At 40.4% G+C, this 20,657-nt stretch overlaps 1 protein-coding gene across 1 annotated transcript in view; it reads left to right on the forward strand.

The window, feature by feature from the left end:
• The window catches only part of Atg4a (autophagy related 4A cysteine peptidase), a 62,413-nt gene that overhangs the window by 31,415 nt on the left and 10,341 nt on the right, over positions 1-20,657 (forward strand). The window contains exons 3-5 of the mRNA XM_028876902.2: positions 2,089-2,195; positions 5,380-5,455; positions 7,358-7,532. Coding sequence (XP_028732735.2) covers positions 2,089-2,195; positions 5,380-5,455; positions 7,358-7,532 — 358 coding nt within the window. The remainder of the gene's footprint in view (positions 1-2,088; positions 2,196-5,379; positions 5,456-7,357; positions 7,533-20,657) is intronic.

The raw sequence follows: 20,657 nt of genomic DNA on the forward strand, positions 1-20,657 counted from the left end.
AGGGAGGTCTTTTGCTCCACCCCTTGGCGTCTCTATAAAAACCCTGGGCCAGAGACAGTCGGGGCCCATTGGAATAGGTTCCAGGCCCTCTCGAGGCTATCCTTTATTTATTTATTTATTTATTTTATTTTTTTTTTTTTTTTTTTTTTTTTCGAGACAGGGTTTCTCTGTGTGCTTTGTCCTTTCCTGAACTCATGGTAGCCAGCTGCCTCGAACTCACAGAGATCCGCTGCTCTCCTCCGAGTGCTTAAGGCGTGCGCCACCACCGCCCGGCCCTTTATTTTCTGTTTATCTCCGCAAGATTCTCTGCTATAAATCCTTCTATCTAATATTTCTTGCTGCTCGCACTCAAGAAAACTCTGGGGAACTGTGGGGGTGGTGGGTAAACGTCCCACAGGTTCTCAGCATACCAATTCCTTAGCAAACACCAACTGTGTGTCTGATGATTTAATTTAATTTTATGGTGTCCATCTGCCTAGCATTAGGGTCCAATCCTATAGGTAAGATTTCAGTCTGACAAGATTGCCCACACTTGAGATACCAGTTGTGACCTTTTCTTTTGATTAATTGACTATAAAGCGTGGTTCCTATTACTACTGTCCCAAATTCCTCCCCACTTGTGGCTTAATCATTTGCAAGGACTGCTCACAGAGCTCAGGGAAGTACTTACTGACGTTTACCCATTTATTATAAAAAAAAAATTGCAAAGGATGCAGATAAATAGCCAAACAGAAGATATGTATGGGAAGTGGGAGAGGCAAGAAGCTTTCTATTTCCTCTGCAGGCACCAGTATGTATTTAACATATCCAGAACTCCCCAAATCCCAGCACGCAAGAATTTTTTATGGAAGCTTCATCATGTAGACATGAGCTATTTTTGACTCAATCTCTATCCTCTCTCCCCTTCCTGCAGGGTGTGGGGTGGAATGAATTTTTCATACTTTTAATCACTGCTGAGTCTTGCGGGTGACTAGACCCATCTGAGTGCTCACCAAGAATGGTCTTATTAGAACTGAAGGTACTCTTCAGTTCTACATTTTATACAGATGCAAACAAACAAGGAAAGGCAGGTTACAAATCAGAAAATGAAATTAAAGTGGTTCAAAGTCCTTATAATTCTGTTCAAAAATCGATCGGAATTGTATGCTATTCTGATGGTATTAATGGACTTTTCGGAACTTCTCAACATAGTTACTGACTCTCAGTATGCTGAAAGAGTGGTCTTACATATTAAGACTGAAGAATTTATCCCTGATAAGTCAGAATTAACCGTTACTTATTCAGTTACAAGAAATAATCAGAAATAGGAATCATCCCTTATATATAACCTATGAAATTACAAGGGATTAGGAGCTCCATGTCTGGAACTAGGATTTAAGACCAAATACTAGAACAAAAAAAGAGATGCATCTGACATCCCAGTGCTCAGGAAATTACAGGGATTTTCAGAGCTGTGTGCCAGAAAACGGGGACAGCGAGCAAATATATAGTTCTTATTATATCACAACATCACAATAGCCATTTGTGAATCTCAAGAACAAGTTCTATTTATAGTCAGCCTCAAGAGCCTTCTTTGTAGGAGCCATATGTGAGTAAGATGGAAAATAAAAGCACTGTAAAAATATCGAGTCTTCTAGCTACAGTGTTATCATCCTGACAATAGTACATTCTCCAGGCTTGTCACAGCCCCCTCCAAGGTCTTGGCTGCTGGAAATCTCACCATAGAAAGCTCGCCGTATTCTCTGTGAACAGACAGGAGCCATTACTGTCTTACCTTGGTCTGCTTTTGTGGGGAGAAGCTAGGTAAGTGGATATTTATGAAGGAGGCTCATGAAAGGAAAGAATTTTAAAGTAATTCTGGGCATGTGGCTTTTCAGATATCATTTTAAATGGAACCATGAGAAATAGGTCACAAATAGGCTGAGAAAGTAGCTCAGTAAAGTGCTTGCTGTGTGCCCACTTATTTAAATATTCTTTTGGAGTCAAGCCGATGACCTTTTTACTTTCAGGGCAATGGTAGAAATCAGCGAATCATAGAAATAAGCCCTATCTATGAAATTATATTTGTGCTCATTCATTTTCCTTTAGTTATGTCCAAGTATGAAAACCAGATTACTATTTTCACTGACTACCTAGAAGAATTCCCGGATACAGATGAGCTGGTATGGATCTTGGGGAAGCAGCATCTTCTTAAACAGGTAAGCTGGGCAGCACTGATCAGCTGAGGTGGGTGCCTGGGGTTAAGGGTTTCTCATTTTCTTTCTTGGGTTGACAAAACATTGTCTTGATAAGGGCTAACACTACTCTGAGGCAGATTACCTTGCTTGTTGTTGCACAGCTTTCCAAGGCCTCGAGAAGCCTTAACCAAGCATTTACGTGATATGGGATTTTATTTGCACAATTTGCAAAAGCAATGTATTTTTATTATTTTCTGTAAAGAAGCCCTGCTCCCATTCCAGAAGACTTGAGATTCAAAAAAACATGCCTTTATTCATAGTATTACTAACCAGTATCTAGTCATTGGGCTATATATTTCTTATTCTTATCATATCTTCATGCTTCTAGACAAAACACCCAAGGACTTCCACATAAGCCACGGCTTTCAGAAACAATATCAGACACAAGAAATCTTCTCTTTCAGATCTCCTTGTAATGACTGCACCGTCCTAGTTGATTCTGGTTTTGTATATAACTTCTAGTTATTTGCAGTAGATGGAAAGGAGGCTCGAGTTTTCCCACTTACCACAGCATTCTTAAAGAGTGGAAAAGACCCAGTGCTCTGAAATTGATAAGGACTCTACATCTGTATACAGCCTGAGCTGGGAAAGAGGCAGCTCCGAGAGGTATTACTTCCCAAGGAGAGATGTATAGAAGTCCTTAGCATAGAGTAAGAGATAGGAGGAAGCTGATTAAAGGGCAGGAGAAGAAGTAAGGCCTTGCTCTTCCTGCCCCAGTGTTTTATTGTGAACAGTAGAGAGATCATGAAGCTAACCATTAGGGAGACTTTAACTCTAGCCCAGTGGTTCTCAACCTGTAGGTCACGACCCCTTTGGAAGGACAAATGATCTTTTCACAGGGGTCACATAGCAGATATCTTGCATATCAGATATTTGTATTATGATTCATAACTAGCAAAGTTACAGTTATGAAGTAGCAATGAAATAATTTTATGGTTGGGGGTCACCACAAAATGAGGAACCGGATTAAAGTGTTGCAGCATTAGGAAGGTTGAGAACCACTGCACCCCTTAGGGAGACTTTGTTTAACTCTAACTTGGGAAAGGGGCTTTCTCTTTCTGAATCTTCCCTTCCTTTTCCAGGACTTAAAGTGAAGGCTTGAGGAGGATCTTTTCTAGTTCTACTTTCCAAACAACAAGAAAGTCTAGGGTGCCACATATGCCCTTATTCAGATACTTAGTTTCTCTCCCTCTCCCTCCCCCGAGAAAGGGTTTTACCCTATAGTTCAAGCTTACCTAGAACTCTAGAACTCACTATGTAGACTAAGCTGACCTCAAATTCACAGCAATCTTCCTACCTCCGCCTCTCAAGTGCTGGGATTACAGGCATTTGACACTATGCCTGGCTGGGAAATGCCGTTCAAACTGAATTTTTTGTTTGTCAAATTCCTCCCTAGCATAGAGCCAAGCTAGAAGGACGTATAGCGCCTGAAGAGGCAAGCATGACCTGTGTGAATGTTTAAAGGGTCAGGCATATAATAATAGCAACATTTGGCATAAACTTACTGCATACTAGATTATCAATTAAGTGCTTTATAAATGTGTGTGTATGTGTATATTTTAACTTTATTCAAATTATCTTGTTGGATACTCACATCTCCTCAATGAAACAGGTATTGCTACTCCTCATTTTACATATGAGAGGACAGACACTCAGAAAATTTGAGTAATAAATTTATATATATAGTAGGTAGCAGACTCAAGTTAAGTCCCACCCCTGCTACAAGGTTTCAGTCTGTAGCCCAGGCTGGCCTTGATTTTGCAATTCTCTTGCCTTAGGCTCCGAGTATGAGGATTATAAGAATGTGTCACCATACTCTTGGGCTGGGTCTGTAGCTCAGTTGGTAGAATACCTAACATGCACCAAGTATTGGATTCAATCCCCCAACACCCCATATACTGGGACTGGTGGCCGGCCATGCCTGTTAGCTCAGCACTGGAAAGATAGACATAGAAGAATCAGAAATTTAACATCATCCTCAGCAATTCTGAAGCCATTTTAGAGTACATTAGATCCTGTTGAAAGTAGTGCTTTAAAAGACAAGAAGAGAACTCATTTTTTTTTCAATTTTATTTAGTTTATGTGTATGAGTATTTTGCCTATATTCAGGTCTGTGCACTAGGAAGCCAGAAGATGGCATTAGATGCCCTTGAATGGAGCTACAGATGGCTGTTAGCCACTATGTGGGTGCTGGAAATTGAACCCAGGTCCCCTGGAAGAGCAGACAGTGCTCATAACCACTCAGCCATTTTTCAAGGCCCAAGAACTCTTACTTTTAAACATTATCCATCTCCCAAAATGGGGGCTAGGCAATGGGGACAACAAAATGAAAAAAAATACATACAGCTCTATTTTTTTTATTTACTCAAAGAGATGATATTAGAAACTATGGGTAAAATACAATGAATATAGATGCTATACTGAATACACATTGCATGTTGATATTAAGAGGGAGAGGGATGACTAGAGAAGACAGAAACATATCCAAGTATGGGAAGAAATGAAGAAGCCATAATTGTAGTGATTGAAGGAAATTTGCATCATAGAATGCAAGAAATATGCTTTGAAAAGGTATGCAAGATATTTGTGTTATTATACATTCACTTATATGAAAATAGGACCCTAGGTACTATGGATAAAGTTCTTAATACAGTTTGCAGGAGCATTTCCTTTTTAGTTAAATGTATGCATTTGTACCCCTGTTTCTGCACATGAACCTCCTCCAAACATATGAACTCCTGGTTTTAGATAATAGACGATGGGCACTGATACTATCGTCATTCAGGCTGGAGGTGACTGCCTTAGTGGATTATCTAAGATACTTGCTTTTCCTATTTCTTGTCATTTGGGCATGACCTCAGTGGTAATACCTGTTGGGATCTTGAAAATCATTGAGAAGGAGTCAGGAAGCATCTAATATCATTAGAAGAACCTGTAGAGTAGCGCTGGTGAAAATGAAGGTAAAGAGAAATATTGAAATTATTAGGCTCAAATGAGATTAGGTTGCCTGTGAATTTCCCTAGTTCTATAACATTCGTTTGATTGGCTATCTGAAAATAAGCTTGCTGCTGGCATAGAAGTCAAATGTAGGCATTTTTTTAAGATGGGATATGGTGATTTAATTTTAATTTCACATTTAATTACAGAAAAATCTAAGCTGTTGTCTGATATAAGTGCTCGTCTATGGTTTACATACAGAAGGAAATTTTCACCGATTGGTAGGTATATCATTTGTTGTGCTGTGCTCTCTTCCTTGTAGATAGCTTGCCTGAGGTTATCAATGACATCACAGAAACCTCAGAATTAACAGCTCACTGTGGCAAAGAATTTGATTTAGGGGAGCAGGTAAGTTTACCATTTTATCCAAAACTGTCATTATGGAAGTAGCCCATCACATGTGGTTCCATGGCGTTGTAGTGTTAAACCGTTAGTCATTTTGACCCACCTTCAAGTGTTCATGCGACAGATGGTATTTAAAAAAAAATCAAATCAGCTTTAATTGGGTAATATCTAGCTATTAAATTACCTTTCACTGCTATATGGTACTATTTGACTATTAAAGAAGCGTGGGCCTTGAAGGAAAGAAAAGAATTTCTTCTATTATTTTCTCATAAAATGAGAACATTTCAACATTCAGAGATAAATTAAGAGAGATTTCCTTAGAATTTATCCTAGTCTGTCCCTAGCTGCCACTTAGGGGAAAAGAAAAGGACAATTCGATAAGTGCGTTTGCTCCATCTGAGAGGATTTGTAAAATGTGAGCAGTGTAGTCATCCCCTAGTGTCATGGAAAGATGGGGAAAGAGTCTAAAAGTGGTGGAAGTTACTCTCCTAAAAAAGAACCTTGTCTGACCAAGGTTGGACCTAGTAATTGGAGTGAAATTAACCTTTCTGTGATGGGCCCAAACTGAAGTCCACACAAACATTTTCTTTGCTTTATAAGCAGTAGTAACACAAAAGAATAATCTTTAGTGTCCTGGGGTCCTAAACTGTTAAAGTTCACTGGGGGAAGAGACCTTTACAAAGCTCGGCAACTTTTTAGTCAACTCTGACAGTGTTTGTAAAGAGCTGATTTGTCTTTATGTGGCCCTCACCCTACCTTTTCTGCACTGATCTAACCTTAATCCCAGCATTAGCAAGAGCCTTCCAGCTCCAAAATCCATTCACTCCCCTTAGTGTTGACATAGCAATACTGCTTCAGTCCCTACAACAAAGCAGTTGGGATGAGGGAGGATAACTTGGCCTACTTGTTGTCAAGAGTGATCACTTTTTTGAAACTAGTATTCTGAGATCATACTTCTGAGTTGGAAAACAAAATCAACGTATCTGATTATGTTGGTCCTTTTGAATAGGACCCTAGTAGAACTCATCCTGGCCACATGTGTGACTTTAACTTTACATCAAATCATCTTAAAATGGGACCCATGGTCTCATTTATTAACTGGCTTTGTATATTTTAAAGACATAATACATTTCTAACTTATTAATAGCATTTTATGTAAGACCATATTCAAAATACCAAGTATCCTATGTGGGGTCTAGAACTGTTAAATATTTTCTCATTTAATTCTTATAATGCCCACTGATAGTAGGCAGAGTATGTGCTATTATCCTCAATGTATAGATGAGGCTTAGCTTGTATAACTAGATATCAGTCTTCTGCCTAATATAGGGTTCTTTCATCTATTTGTTGTTGTTTTGAACTTCACTAACTACATTTAGAATAGTCAAGAGCCTTTCATATGTCTTTGATCATTTTGATGTCTATCCTTGGTGGTAGTATTTGTGCTTTAGTCAAGGTAATCTCCTTGTTGCTAGTTATCCATGATGGTCACTTACCAAAATAGCATGCATGCTCTGAAGTCTTCAAGCAAGAAACCCAAGGAGCACGTTTAGTTCATTTGTTTGCTTTGTCTTCGACTGTAGAATCTGTTTCTATTGATTTGGCATTGCCTTTACAAGTTTCACTTCTATATTCAAACCCTGTATGAACTCTAAGTGTATTTATTGTCTCTCTTTTCAGAGTTCATGTACATGTATATGTGTTTGTAGTTTCAAATATGATTGAGAAAAGATTAATTTAGGGAACACATTTTCATGCCCATACCATTTTGCCAACAGGGGGAACAGGCCCTTCATCTGATGCCGGCTGGGGATGTATGCTGCGCTGTGGACAGATGATGCTGGCTCAGGCCCTTATCTGTAGACACTTGGGAAGGGGTGAGTTCCATTTGTTCTACAGATGGTTTCAGAGACATCTGCCATATCACTTGTTGCTCTGGTTTAAGAACATTCAGTAACAAAACTGCAGATCCCAAATTGCTTTCTAACAGCTCAAGTGGTGGGCTAAAAAGTCAACCAAGCCCATCATGAGAAGGAAAGAGCTGATACTTCCTTATGACTCACCAAACGAGAGTTATTTTCCGGGCACAGAACTAACCTGGGGCAGATGTATCATTTAGAATTTCCATTTTGACTACTGTTGGAATGGGTCGTTAAAAATATCAGATAATGTCAGATAAAAAAGCTGTGGCTCTAAACTGGCATGATGGTAATCCTGTGCTCAGGAGGCAGAGGTGGGCAGAGCTCTGTGACATTGAGGCCAGCCTGGTCTATTAGAGAACTACATGACAACCAAAACTTCCTAGAGAGACCCTGTCTCAAAACACAAACCAAACCAAACAAAAAGCTGTGGCCGGCCGTGGTGGCATACACCTACAATCCCATCCCTCAGGAGGCTGAGGTAAGAGAACTGCTGTGAGTTTGAGGCTAGTCTTGCCTGCATACTGAGTTTCCAACCAGCCTGGACTATGGAGCAAGACCCTGTTTCAATAAATAAAACAAAAGAAATACACAAAACAAACTGAAAAGCTGACAAAGAAAACAGGAAGAAGGGTGTGGTGATCAGTCTGTTTCTTAACTATTTTAAAATACCCATCTAGCTCAGGATATAAGTGACCTAAAGGAAGTGCTCAGTGAGGAAGCTAGTACTATTTTGGGTTTTGTTCAATGAGTATGTCCATTTGATAATGAAGAAATCCTTAAATTAGCTTCCGCAGAGGGCGGCTTCATTATTTAAGAACCTTCTAGTAATTCTTGTTCTTATTTTCTCTGGGACATATGCATGCTTCTTCATGGACCTCTGTAGAATGATCTTGGATGGACACCAGTTCAGACATTCAAGTAAAAGTCCAATTTCCCATGTTATCAAGCTTCTGAAATTCCTGGCTCTTGTTAATCTCACTGTGCAGACTCACAGGTCCTGTGCCAGTGTTTTGGAGAGGATCTGGAAAGTGCTAGAGAAGGTTTTGGAGCTTCTTGCATTCCTGCCAGAATTTTGGCTATTCGTCCTGCTTTCTCTGTGCACTATCATCATTTCTAGTTCATTGGTGAGAAAACTGAGGTTCATGGCAGTGAGATAATTTGTCCAGGGTCAAGCAGTCTAGATGTGAGATTATAATTCTTATGCTCTGATTCTGTGCCCAGCGAGTACTCTATACATACTTCTTAATCTAGACTTATTATTTTTTAAGGGATAAATCCACATTTTATTAGCATATATCAATTGTACAAAGTAGTAGGTTTTATTGTGACATTCCATACATTGTTTATATTTTGACCATAGTCACTTTCTCTATTACCATTCCTTTTTGAAAAGATTTTATTTTTTAGTGTTTACTATTATATTTGTATGTATGTTTGTGTGTACATGCATATGTGCACATGAGTGTAGTGCCTGCAGGAGCTGGAAGTGAGCATTGAATCCCCTGAGCTAGAGTTAGAGATGGGTGTGAGCTACCTGACATGTGTCCTAAACTTGGGTCCTTTGCAAAAGCAGCACAGTGCTGTTAACCACTGAGCCATCTCTCCAGACTCTCTGTTACCATTCCTTATCCCTCCTCCCCACCTCCTTTGTCCTCTTTCACCCTACCCCCATAACCAGTTTCATTTTCATGCCTTAATTGTTTTCTCTCTAGATTCCACATATGAGAGAAAGCATGCAATACTTGTCATTGTGAGATTGGCTTGCTTTTAGTTTCCTGGTTACATCCTCACTAGTTATTTTTTTATTACTTATTTATTCTCTCTCTCTCTCTCTCTCTCTCTCTCTCTCTCTCTCTCTCTCTCTCTCTCTGTGTGTGTGTGTGTGTGTGTGTGTGTGTGTGTGTGTGTGTGAGAGAGAGAGAGAGAGAGAGAGAGAGAGAGAGAGAGAGAGAGAGAGAGAGAGAATGCATGTGAGTGTGTATACTCTGTACCATAGTGGAGATCCATTCTCTCTTTCAACTATGAGGGGCCTGGATACCTGTAGCACCAATTGTTAGAAGGTCTTATTAATAAAAACAAACCCGGGGCCAGGTATTGGTGTGAACGCTGGAAGATCAGAGAAGCAGAACAAGCCACAGCCTCACCTCGCCAGTTCCTCAGCTGATCCTGTTTCCTCAGACTGGAAGCCTCTGTGTCCTCATCTGAATGGGTCTCAGCTCAAAAGCCTAAAAGCTTAACCAGCTCTAGTTCCTGGTCCTCACGCCTTATATAACTCTCTGCTTTCTGCCATCACTTCCTAGGGTTAAAGGCATGTGTCACCATGCCTGGCTGTTTCCAGTGTGGCTTTGAACTTGCAGAGATCCGGGTGGATCTCTGCCTCCAAAAGGCTAGGATTAAAGGTGTGAGTGCCACCATTTTCTGGCCCCTATGTCTGTCTAGTGACTGTTCTGTTCTCTGACCCCAGATACATTTATTATGGTGCATGATATATTTTGGGGAACATAATATCACCACAGAGACCAAGCTCAGGTCACTGGACTTGGCAATACACACTGTTACCTGCTGAGTTATCTTGCTAGTCCTTTTAATTCATTATTTAAAAACTTGAAGGTGATTTTTCTGAAAGTGAATTTTTGAAGTAGGGGCATACTGGAAAATCCCCAGAGGCATCAGTCACAGTTGTTTCAGCATAAAAACAAGTAGCAGGAAGGATTTGGATGGATCTTGTAGTTAAAATAAATTAGAAGAGGTCATTTTGCAAAAGTCTTTTGGATTCTTTCGTATTCACTCACTTTAAAATTAAGATGAGGTATTCATGTGGCAGTCATCAGAAAATATTTGGTTGTCCTTAGCAGCCAGTTAATCAAGATTTCCCCAGAACCAGATAGTTCAATAACTATTGAAATAAGTTGGCTGTGGTTTGCCCTATCGGATATGATAGAGCTGAAACTTAAGACTTAGTTTCAGGTAGCCGGGTGGTGGTGGCGCATGCCTTTAATCCCACTCAGCAGAGCCAGGCGGATCTCTGTATTCGAGCACCTCTAGTGAGCTCAGAAGCGCAAAACTAACAGAGAAACTGTCTCGAACAGACTTAGTTTCAGAGAAACTAGGAGCAAAGGGGAACTGAGGGAACCAGAGATGATGGCTTGTAGTCTTAGTTACATTTCCAAAGTTGTTAATTCAGACTCTTTTGAGACCCTCCAGAGAGAAATTTAGGTCTTGGATGCAAACTTACTCTTCCCACCCCCTGCCCAAATCCCCAAATCTGTCCCTTTAGACGGAGTTCCTAGAGCTGAGAGGTGATTCTGTAGCACTTTGCAGTTCTCTTCAGTAGGTTCTATGTGGGCCCTGTCACATTTGGGGGCTCTGTTTGTTTAAGGCACAGATGGGATCCTTAGAATGCACAGATGGGATCCTTAGAATCATGGTGATATGTATTTTGATCTTAAGGAAACTGTGAACACCTATCAGATTTTTTTTTTTCTTAAGCTTGTTGTGAATTTTTCTTAAGATGCTGTTGAAAGTTAGAGGCAGTGGCATAAAATATATATATAATCCTAGCACTTAGGAGGCTATGGCAGGAAGATCACTACAAATTTGAGGCCAGCCTGGTCTACATAGTGAGTTCGAGACCATCCAGGGCTATATGATGAAACCTGCATCCAAAACAAAAACAAAAGTGTTATAAAAATGGGGCCAGGGTCACAGTTGAGTGGAAGAGTGCTTGTTGTGTACAAGGCCCTGGCTTCCATAGCCAGTACTGGAAAAAGTTGGTGCAAAAAAAATTGTTAGCATGTATTTTTTTTTTGAGATATGTTGTTATTATGTAGCCCTCATGATCCTAGAACTGATCCTGTGACCCAAAGTGCTCGCAATTCTATATTTCCACTTCGTTGGATGACCCTATCGTGCTGTCCCACTATTCCCCAGAGCATCTCTTAATGGGCGCAGGCGATCAAATGTCACATAGAGTGGTCTATTTGCCAGTGTATTCACGTTGGTGGTGTGTGCTCGTGTGTGTGTTGTTGTGTGTCGCTATGGACATTCGTGTGCACTATCACTAGATTCACTCACAGTTAGTATGTACTAGCACTATCTTCCTAAGGTGCCCGGTTAGTCCAGAACACCTACTGAGATATTAATGTGAGACAGTGCTGCGCTCCTCAAAGCTGGACCTGCAGATCTTTGTGGTTTTCCAGAAGTGCCTGCAATCCCATCTCCCCTAGGGTGTCCTCATCCTCTACAGGTCTCTGTCTTCCCAATATGGATTATAGGTGCATATTACTACCGATAAATGCATTTTACTTACTTACTGTGAGCAATTCTTATCGTGGCTCGCTGGAAATTTCACCATAGCGCTGGTATAGCCACCACTCGGATGCCCTCATTGGCTCTGTTGCGACAGTGCACGATTTTACTTACCCAGAGGTGCGATCATGATTCTAGATCCTCCTCTTATATTTTTGTGATGATAGACTTAGTTCGGTTATATTTGTTTAGTAAATTTATTTGTTTGATGTTACGATTAAGAGTCACACACTTTCTGTGTTAATATATAGCATCTCCAGGGGCCCTTACATCCTTTGAACTCACAACTAGTAATCTAAGAAGGCCCTGGCTCATCCCCTTAAAATTGAAATTGTCTCACGGATAGCCGGTACCTTCCAAATTGCTCGATACTCTACATATTATTACTTTTCTTTACAATATAGTATACCATTCACCTCATTACCCAATTCTACAAAAAAACTGGTGTGGGTGTGAGTTCCTCACTTCTGGGCACCAATAGACCTTGCATTAAGACATCCGATAATGGGATTGGTTGTTATGAGAGTGTAAGATAACCCAGCAGTGAGACTTCAGTTCAAAGGATTTGCTCATTTTTCTTTCCCTGGCTTCCTGGCACCTGGTAAAAATTTTCTGTGTCAGAATTTGTCACTTAACCCCTGCATCTCGAAGTTCCTGACTATTGGCACATAAGCTGTCACAGAAATAAGCCGAATAAAAGCCTTGCAGTATTTTGTGTCAAGGGAATCAGACACAATAGGCTAAGGATAGGCGTTCTGGGTTATACTTCTGAAAGCTGTGGCTAAGCTTTTGCGCATGGAAATGGAGGCGCGGGTTTGATGACCGCTGTTGTCTGTTCAATATCGTTTGCGGCGAGTGCGGGTCACCAGCACGAAAGAGGGCCAAGTTTGCAATAACTCTCTGTGAGAGTTCGATAGTGTACCCTCACACGTTTAGTCCCAACTTGTTGTCCACCATTCACATTAGCTTACACCGAGTGATTTACTGTCTTTCAAGCGATGCGAACAACCCTGCTTTTCTCTTTTCTTACTTCCTACACACCAGCCAACTTAGAACTCAGCTCATATATATCAGCACAGCAACTCCATGCTTAATCCATCGAAAGGAAGATGCATTATATGAAAATGTTAAGCCAAGCACCTTTCACTCCTGAGTGCGTCATCCAATTCTGTTTGATGTCATGCTTTGTTGATAATTATATCCCTGTAGATGTACTGCATCCATGTATCCTAGTACGAGAACAAGTCTCTAAAGGGTCCGCTAGCATTATACTAAAACAACCGTTATATTGCTTATTTCACCCTTCTCCCCCCACAGCACCACCCTCCATCATAAACAGCAATAGGAATACCTTTGCATTCTTCAGCCATGAGTCCCACTAAGCAATGCTTTCTTGTGTGTTCCATAGACTAACTGTGTTTTGGGCATCATCTCCTGCCCTACCCACACACCAGATTGGAATCCTTGCGACGGACGACAACAAAAGAACACCCATATACAAAGAATAAAGGCAAAAGGAACAATTCTTGCATGAGTGTTCCTAGATTACGATAAGAGACTGAGTTGCTATTCGATTCCAATCAGATGGGATAAGACTCCCTGCAGGTCAAAATATTTAGTACGTTCTCGAGAGTATGCTGTGAGCCTTTTTTTTCCTTTCCTAAAGTATAATAAATTTGAAATTTTACTGAAGTCTTTGTGTCCTTCTTCCTTATAATCGCACTATTCCGTCAATCCACACTAAAAAAATCACAGTGAGTTCCCTTGTTCTGCGACACTCAAACAATAAAGGTATCTTATGTGGCCTCCAGACATGTATTATATATTTTTTTCTTTAATTCAACACCAGCCATCAATTGTGGTGCTGTTGTAAGCTTGGCACAATGGGCAGAAAATCAATTGGTGAATGGTTTGGACCAAATACAGTCGCTACAGGTGTTAAAGTAAAGTAAAAGTCTGGCATCTGCTTGTTTCTGCTGCTCTTATGCTTCTTCCCCCGCTCCCGCAGCCAAACCCTAAACCTCCCAGCGTTAAGTGTATGCTTGGCAATCCCAATCTTCCCACCATAAAAGAAACCAGGAACCGTTCATGAACTTCTTCTACTATCCATTTTGTTCAGAACTTCTGGCCCATTCATTATCTTGAATGATGATGAGTTAAGTAGACACGCGTCGACCTCCTTGCTTATCTTTAAACAATAAACCACATTGGTTAAAGCTGTAGTCATGTATAATAGATTTGGCTGTATCCAGGTTAGTACTCATTGCTCCTGTTTCCACCCTACAGATGGCTGTTCATGTGCCAGGGAACCCATCGGCCCGGGTCTTTATGAAGTTAATAGGACATATACGTGACTAATCTGCCTGGCTGCTTAATTCTGACGCTGTGACGCGCAATTGAACAATAGACTCCTATTCCAATCTGTATAGTAATAAAGCCTCATTAATGGGGCTACAGAAAGATGACTCAGTGGGTAAAAGGTGCTGTGCTCGCCACATCCATGATGGGATAACCACGACCGATTTTGAGGCGGCTATCCCTTTTGCCGTTAACAGCCTCCTTGCCTCTGTGACTCAACCGAAGGAGAGAAAACCCATACAACGTTGTTCTGGACTCTCTTTCCCTACACCACAAAATAACTCCTGGCACGCCAAACACTTTTAACACCCAATTCAAGCAACATTTCTACCCACAGATAACAGAAAGCATTGTACCCCACTGTACCCTTCTCATAAAATAAACCATTGTTTTCTTAAAACTCACTAATTCTTTAGCATTTACTGGGTTCCTTTACTATGTTAAGTACGGTACACAGATTAGACGTAGCCACGTCCTTTGGCGCCCAAGTCAAACATGAGTGTACATCACTTTTCACCTGGGATTTATGGTGGGAAGGAAACAGAGATTTTCTCACAAGGAGCGTCATATTGTGGAGATTACAGCCTATTCAATCGTCAATGTCAAGCCACTCGAGCACACACTATTAACGGAATCAGATACTCACATGTCATAATAGTCACTTTATATTCCAGTTGTCTTCTGCTATATAGATGAGGTAGAGCGGCTCAAGGTGTAAGTGGTGTGAATGTCAATCAGTACACATCTGTAGGGCATTCTTGTATTTCTCTCCTTCTGCCATCTGCCAGTGGAGGAAAACTTCATGCACAGACTGTATTGTCTCACCCTCGTACCATCACTAACCACACCCAGGTGCTGATAAACAGGGATGAGGCAGCCAGAACATGAGAACTACTATCAACTTGGGGCCCATGATTATTATACCTGCCATGGCGCACTTTCCTGCCGGGTCCATAGTGAACTTAGCCACGGTCCAGCCTGCTTCAATCCCATACAATCACTATACACACCAGCGAGAAAATTTACAGGCAGAATTCCATAGTACAAGTCTACTTCGACTGTGATTTCATGGTAAAATAGATGAGATTGGAATTTAAATCACAGAGAAATAATTTCAGACATACTAGAAATGCGAACGATAGAACTTGTACGGAGCCCTCTCCTCGTATTCTCGGATAATATTTCTGTGTATGCTCATTTCGTATTATTCAGCCTTGCACTCTCAATATAATTAAGGAAGGTCTGTCCAATTAGCTCTTCAGGCAATTTCATCAAAATATTCCGCACAAGGGCTCTCTTCGTCAAGGGCCATAACTGTCTTAAAACAAAATTTTGTCCCATGGTTAAGTTAGCCAATTCTTAGTCTTTTCTTACTACTTGCAATTACGAGATGCATATGCGTGCCTACTCGAGTAGCACAATAAATTTAGGTTGTTCTTAGTATCATGGATATGCCACTTTGGATAAGGGAACCTTGATTCTTGGATTTCTCCCATCGAGAACACACGCATAAAAAACTCTATAGCTCCTGGCTTTATTTCTCTACCAAGTGTACGTTAACCAGTAAGCTAACTTGTAATGGTACCACAACTGAATTCACTTTCTTGCTGCTTAGGATTGGTTACGTTTCAAAACAAGCCTTAAGATCTGACAGTCATAAAACATTCTGGGCATATCGGTACACTTTGCCTATAGTCTGACCACGTAACGATGAGGGAAGTGGCAGCATTTCCGGAAGTGCAATAGGGTCTACTGGTACAACCTATCCCGAGAAGAATGTATACAAAATAGTTCAGACGTCATCTCATTCACGTGGAAGCTAGGGTCAAAACAGAGTTTCAGCCGCGCCCATATCGGGATTGCTGGTTTCAAATGCAATTCTTTCTTATTCATGGTGTGATTGTATCTTGATTTTTTTTAACAATGAACAAATGGACGGTATTATTTTATTTATTTTAAAACAGCATATTGTGTTCGAAGGGTATCCAGTTGATCAATTTTATCCAGACCAATCTTCTTGCTAGAAAGGTGCATTATTTAAAGTTCTTCTTCGGTTCTATGAATCTCTGCTCTCCTTCTCTTCCCGCTGCAGAAAAAGAAGAACCTGGACAAACCGACGCGATGTGCGTTTAGTAGCACTTAGATGTCAGATCCCCCAACTAGAACTAAGTGTGCCCTCGAGCATTCATTGGCGGCCAGAAAGATGCCCCAAGATTAAAATTCTTATCGAGTTGAACAAAGGAAGATGCATGATTCTTGTTTCGCAATCCTTTTTATGTTCTCAATACATGCTTGTGCTTCGGTTTCTGAGTTGACAGTGTGACGAACATTCTAGCCTTACATCAATATCTCCTTCCAATTTTTTGAGGTTCCTCACTCAACCACTTCTAGCATTAATGTCCTCAGACTTTGTTGGATTGCCGTCGCACATAACAATAAGCAAACAGATAACTCTCACTCTAAAACAAAGTGTGAATTTAAGATGCGATGATTATCGCACTAATCTCTAAGAAGAACCATATTGAGACATAAACTGCAAAAGTTATTGCTGTCTTCTTACACTATTATAATAGTACTAAACTATTGAACTAGTATCATTGCTTTAACAACAAATGGAGACTGTTGCCCCTCATTAATATGATCCAAAAATAGGCTAAAGATTTTGGAGCTATTGTAGCTACCCACTACTAATACATACGACAAAATCTTAGGAACATATCTACCCACCATTAAGATTTTACCACTTGTGGAGACTGGGAGAATTTTCACAAAGCCCCTAGAATTGAATTTGCCAAAACCAGAGATTACAAGACATGGGGTCCTGGTTTTCCATAACTAGCGAAATATAAATGTCATTTTCTACGGGAGGAGTATCCATTGCCACTCACACACTATAGTTAAAGACGTCCCATTACACTTACGTGTGCGCAACTTTAAAGCCATATTTGGGAACATATCGATATCACAAGATCCAGTATATTTGCAAAATCTGGTTCTACTGAATACATGTCATTTCCTACACCAGCATCAACCAGAGAGTCCTTACACGGCCATCATAACATAGTTGATCAGTATTGACATAGTGCACTAAGGGCCAATTTGATTTTCTGACCATAACTCCCTTAGAATATTCAAAATTCTCTGGTTTCATACGAATAGCACCCAATGCTTCATACATAATTTCTCATTCTTCTTCTAGCCACAGCACCGGGATAACAGAAAGTTTTGATCACAAGCGCATTTTTACATAACTTTTGTCCAAAAACATAAACTATCTGGGCAAACCCAGGACCCAGGGCTCTTTATTTCCCATTCAGTGTCTCTTTCCACGCGGGTGCAAGTCAACGCTCTTATAGGCCTGAAATGAGGGTGGAAGCGATCTGCGGGCGATTTATAGGATAGATTCTGGTCTCCACCTACTGGTCATAATTTCCTTAATATTCAAATTACAGCATAACTATGGAAGGAGACACTGAGTCAATTCTACTGAATCACTAATAAGACCTATTTCTACACTATCTAAAGTTAAAAAAAACTAAGTGAACCCAGGAGGTTGGAGAGCCTAAAATGAATCACAATATCACATACGAGTCTTCCAGTTGAGAGCGATTTTTAATTGGCAAACTGGAGACCGTCCGTACAACCTAAAATACCAAGTAAACATTATAAATTTAGTTAAAGTTTATAAGTTTAAAGTATAACGAGGTCGATAGAGAATGACCGAGGATGTGGCTCCACTAAGTACTGTGTTTATTTAATAATGAGGGGTTCTTATTATTTTTTGTTCGAAAAAGCATTGATAAAGCAAGAATACTTTTAAAGGTATAATAGATAACCGAACCAACTATGGCACAAACGGACATACTTCTCTTATGCCAAAACAGTTACGTGGAGAGGTGGATCAGATTTCATTCTCCCTTGAAGGAGCATCTTCAGGCGGCTAACACTGTTGTAGCTGTTAATTTAACGCATCCGATGTCATCATACCTTACTGTCACATGTAATATAGCAGTGAGTTCAGACGCTTCAGAAATAAACACAAAAGTATAGGTGGAGGCCCAGGACCAATTGGGGCAGATGCCACAGCAACTGAGTGTAAAAGATCATGAATATATCACCTAGGTTTCTGGCCATTGTATAGACATGCACACACATCCATCACCAATCACATTCGACACACACACAGAATCAAACAAACGACCAGCTCTGGGGCTTTCAATTCCAAAGAAAGAAGCAAAGTTCGCCTAAAGAAGATTGGGCAATTGAAAGAGGGACTCTTTCGGAATAAATTGATTTTGGAACAATACAGCATCTTCTTATGGGAGAAAGGCCTCTTTCAGAGACTAAACAAACTTACTCTAGATACACAGATTGTGCATTATTTTGCTAGGTATTATTTGTAAGAGATAAACAAACAATTTTTCCAATAGGAATTCCAAACAATAAATCATTCATTGCTTCTAACTCTCAGCTTGTGGAGCATGCTTGTGTAAGGCGAAAGAAAGGATGGAGCAGCCAATATAATTATTATCTGTGTGTGGAATTAATCTTTGTAGAGTGTAGTTATTTATTGAAATGTTTATCCAGTGAGAACTGCCGACTGTGTTATGGTCAGATCAAGCCCGAGACCCTGCGATTTTCGAGCACACTTTCACTTAAAAATATTATACCATCAATATTAAGTTATTTGATTTTGGAGGACTATAAAGATAACGTTTGCAATATGCCTTCAAGATGCCGGTAAAATATATCCTTAATGTATATTATTTAAAGATAATCCTACGTGTCGAGCTAATAACAGACAGAATTGACACCTGAGTTTCTCAATGTACGCTCTACATTATAAGGCTAAGCTAATAGCAATCAATATTTGGACCTTACTATACTTCTTCAAAGTTTTGCACCATTTCACAAATATCTGAAAATGGAATAGTTATCGTCTCACACTTTTACAAAGTTTTTTCCCACCTCTTCTGTGATATGTAATTTGCTTTTAGCCATCTATCTATTTTAAAGTGGTAGCTTATTTTTTAAAATTCTTTTGCTCAATTTGGTGATATCCTAGATCACCATGAAGATATAAATGGCTAAACTTAGAGCATTACCGACCTCCTCACAATCGCCAAAATGGAACTATCGTCACCATCCCCACTGTAGCCCTGATTCATGTTCTCCTTCTCTGTGATTCCCTCAGTAGGGCCATACCCTCTCCTGACCTCAAAACCGCTACAGTCTGTCACTCGACACGTTCCTCCATTGCGAAGTCTGGCATTTCCGAGGCTAGTCATAGAGCTGGGGCACGCAGAGAAGCAAAAATATGGGAGTTCTGGTCCTACTATTTTCTCGTCACCTTGGCTCCTTTGTTCTCTGGCTTCCCTTCTTTTTTGTTTCCAAGCTCAACTCCCAAATACCATTATGGGACCCACACTCATATTGACGCTTTGTGATCTCCTCTCTTCTCTCTCGTCACCCTCTCCTCTTCTCGGTATCGTTCCTGCTGTGCATGGTCCTTACTCCTGCCTTCTGCCGTCTTCACTAGCATTTCTACACAAGCGATTCACCACACACCACACACACACAAACACACACACACGACAGTTTGTACGCTTTGGTGATAGCGAATTTGGTTACTCGAACCTCGAGAAGTGCAGGATTTCCGAATCATGACAACTAGCATAGGTGCAATTATCCTAGGCACGTGGGTTGAAAAAGCTGAAAGCCACACCAGTCCCCAACTAGTATCATTTTAACTAAAATATTATAGCCAAGGCACTCCTTTTTAACATTTTCTTCAAAAGGAAAATCAATAATTGATGACACTAATCGTCTTCCCTCCTATATTTAAGGAAAACACCAAATACCGTTTGGAAATCCACTTTTGATAATTGGAGGAACTTTACTGATACATAGATGCCATTTCTTTTCCTCCAATAGGAATACTTTCATCGTGGCCCATTTGAGAGATCGATCGCGTAGAATATTTCTGTCCCACCCTTCCCCCTAACCTCACAAGAAGTCATTGGGCCGATTCCTTCTTTTAGAAGCTCTCACTTATAAACAAGTCGATCTGTGGTATTCCTCCAAAATCGCCTGCAGAAAGAGGAAATTTTCGGCGCGGACTACTCTGTCAAGGCGCAGAAGCCCCAACCCAACACAGGTCTTTCTGTGGTCTCAGCCCTGTGTGATACATTAGATAAACTGGAAATAACAGTATGTACCATTAATCCAGCTGATAATCATCCAGTGCATTCTTCCAGTGTTGTTTGATCTTTCTAGCTTCTCGCAAATAATAAGCTTTACATTCTATTAACCACAAACACAGTCTTCCAGAATATATCACACACTGTTGATGGTAATATACTTACTGGATGATTTATGTTTCTATATGTCGCATTCGACACACAGTGAAAATCACTCTGAAGATATCTAAGCATGGACGATCCTAGAGCAACGGGGACATACCCTGATGCTCGCAGTCCTACGACTAGGT

Source organism: Peromyscus leucopus, chromosome X (assembly GCF_004664715.2).
Source record: "Peromyscus leucopus breed LL Stock chromosome X, UCI_PerLeu_2.1, whole genome shotgun sequence".
Classification (NCBI taxonomy): Eukaryota; Metazoa; Chordata; class Mammalia; order Rodentia; family Cricetidae; genus Peromyscus; species Peromyscus leucopus.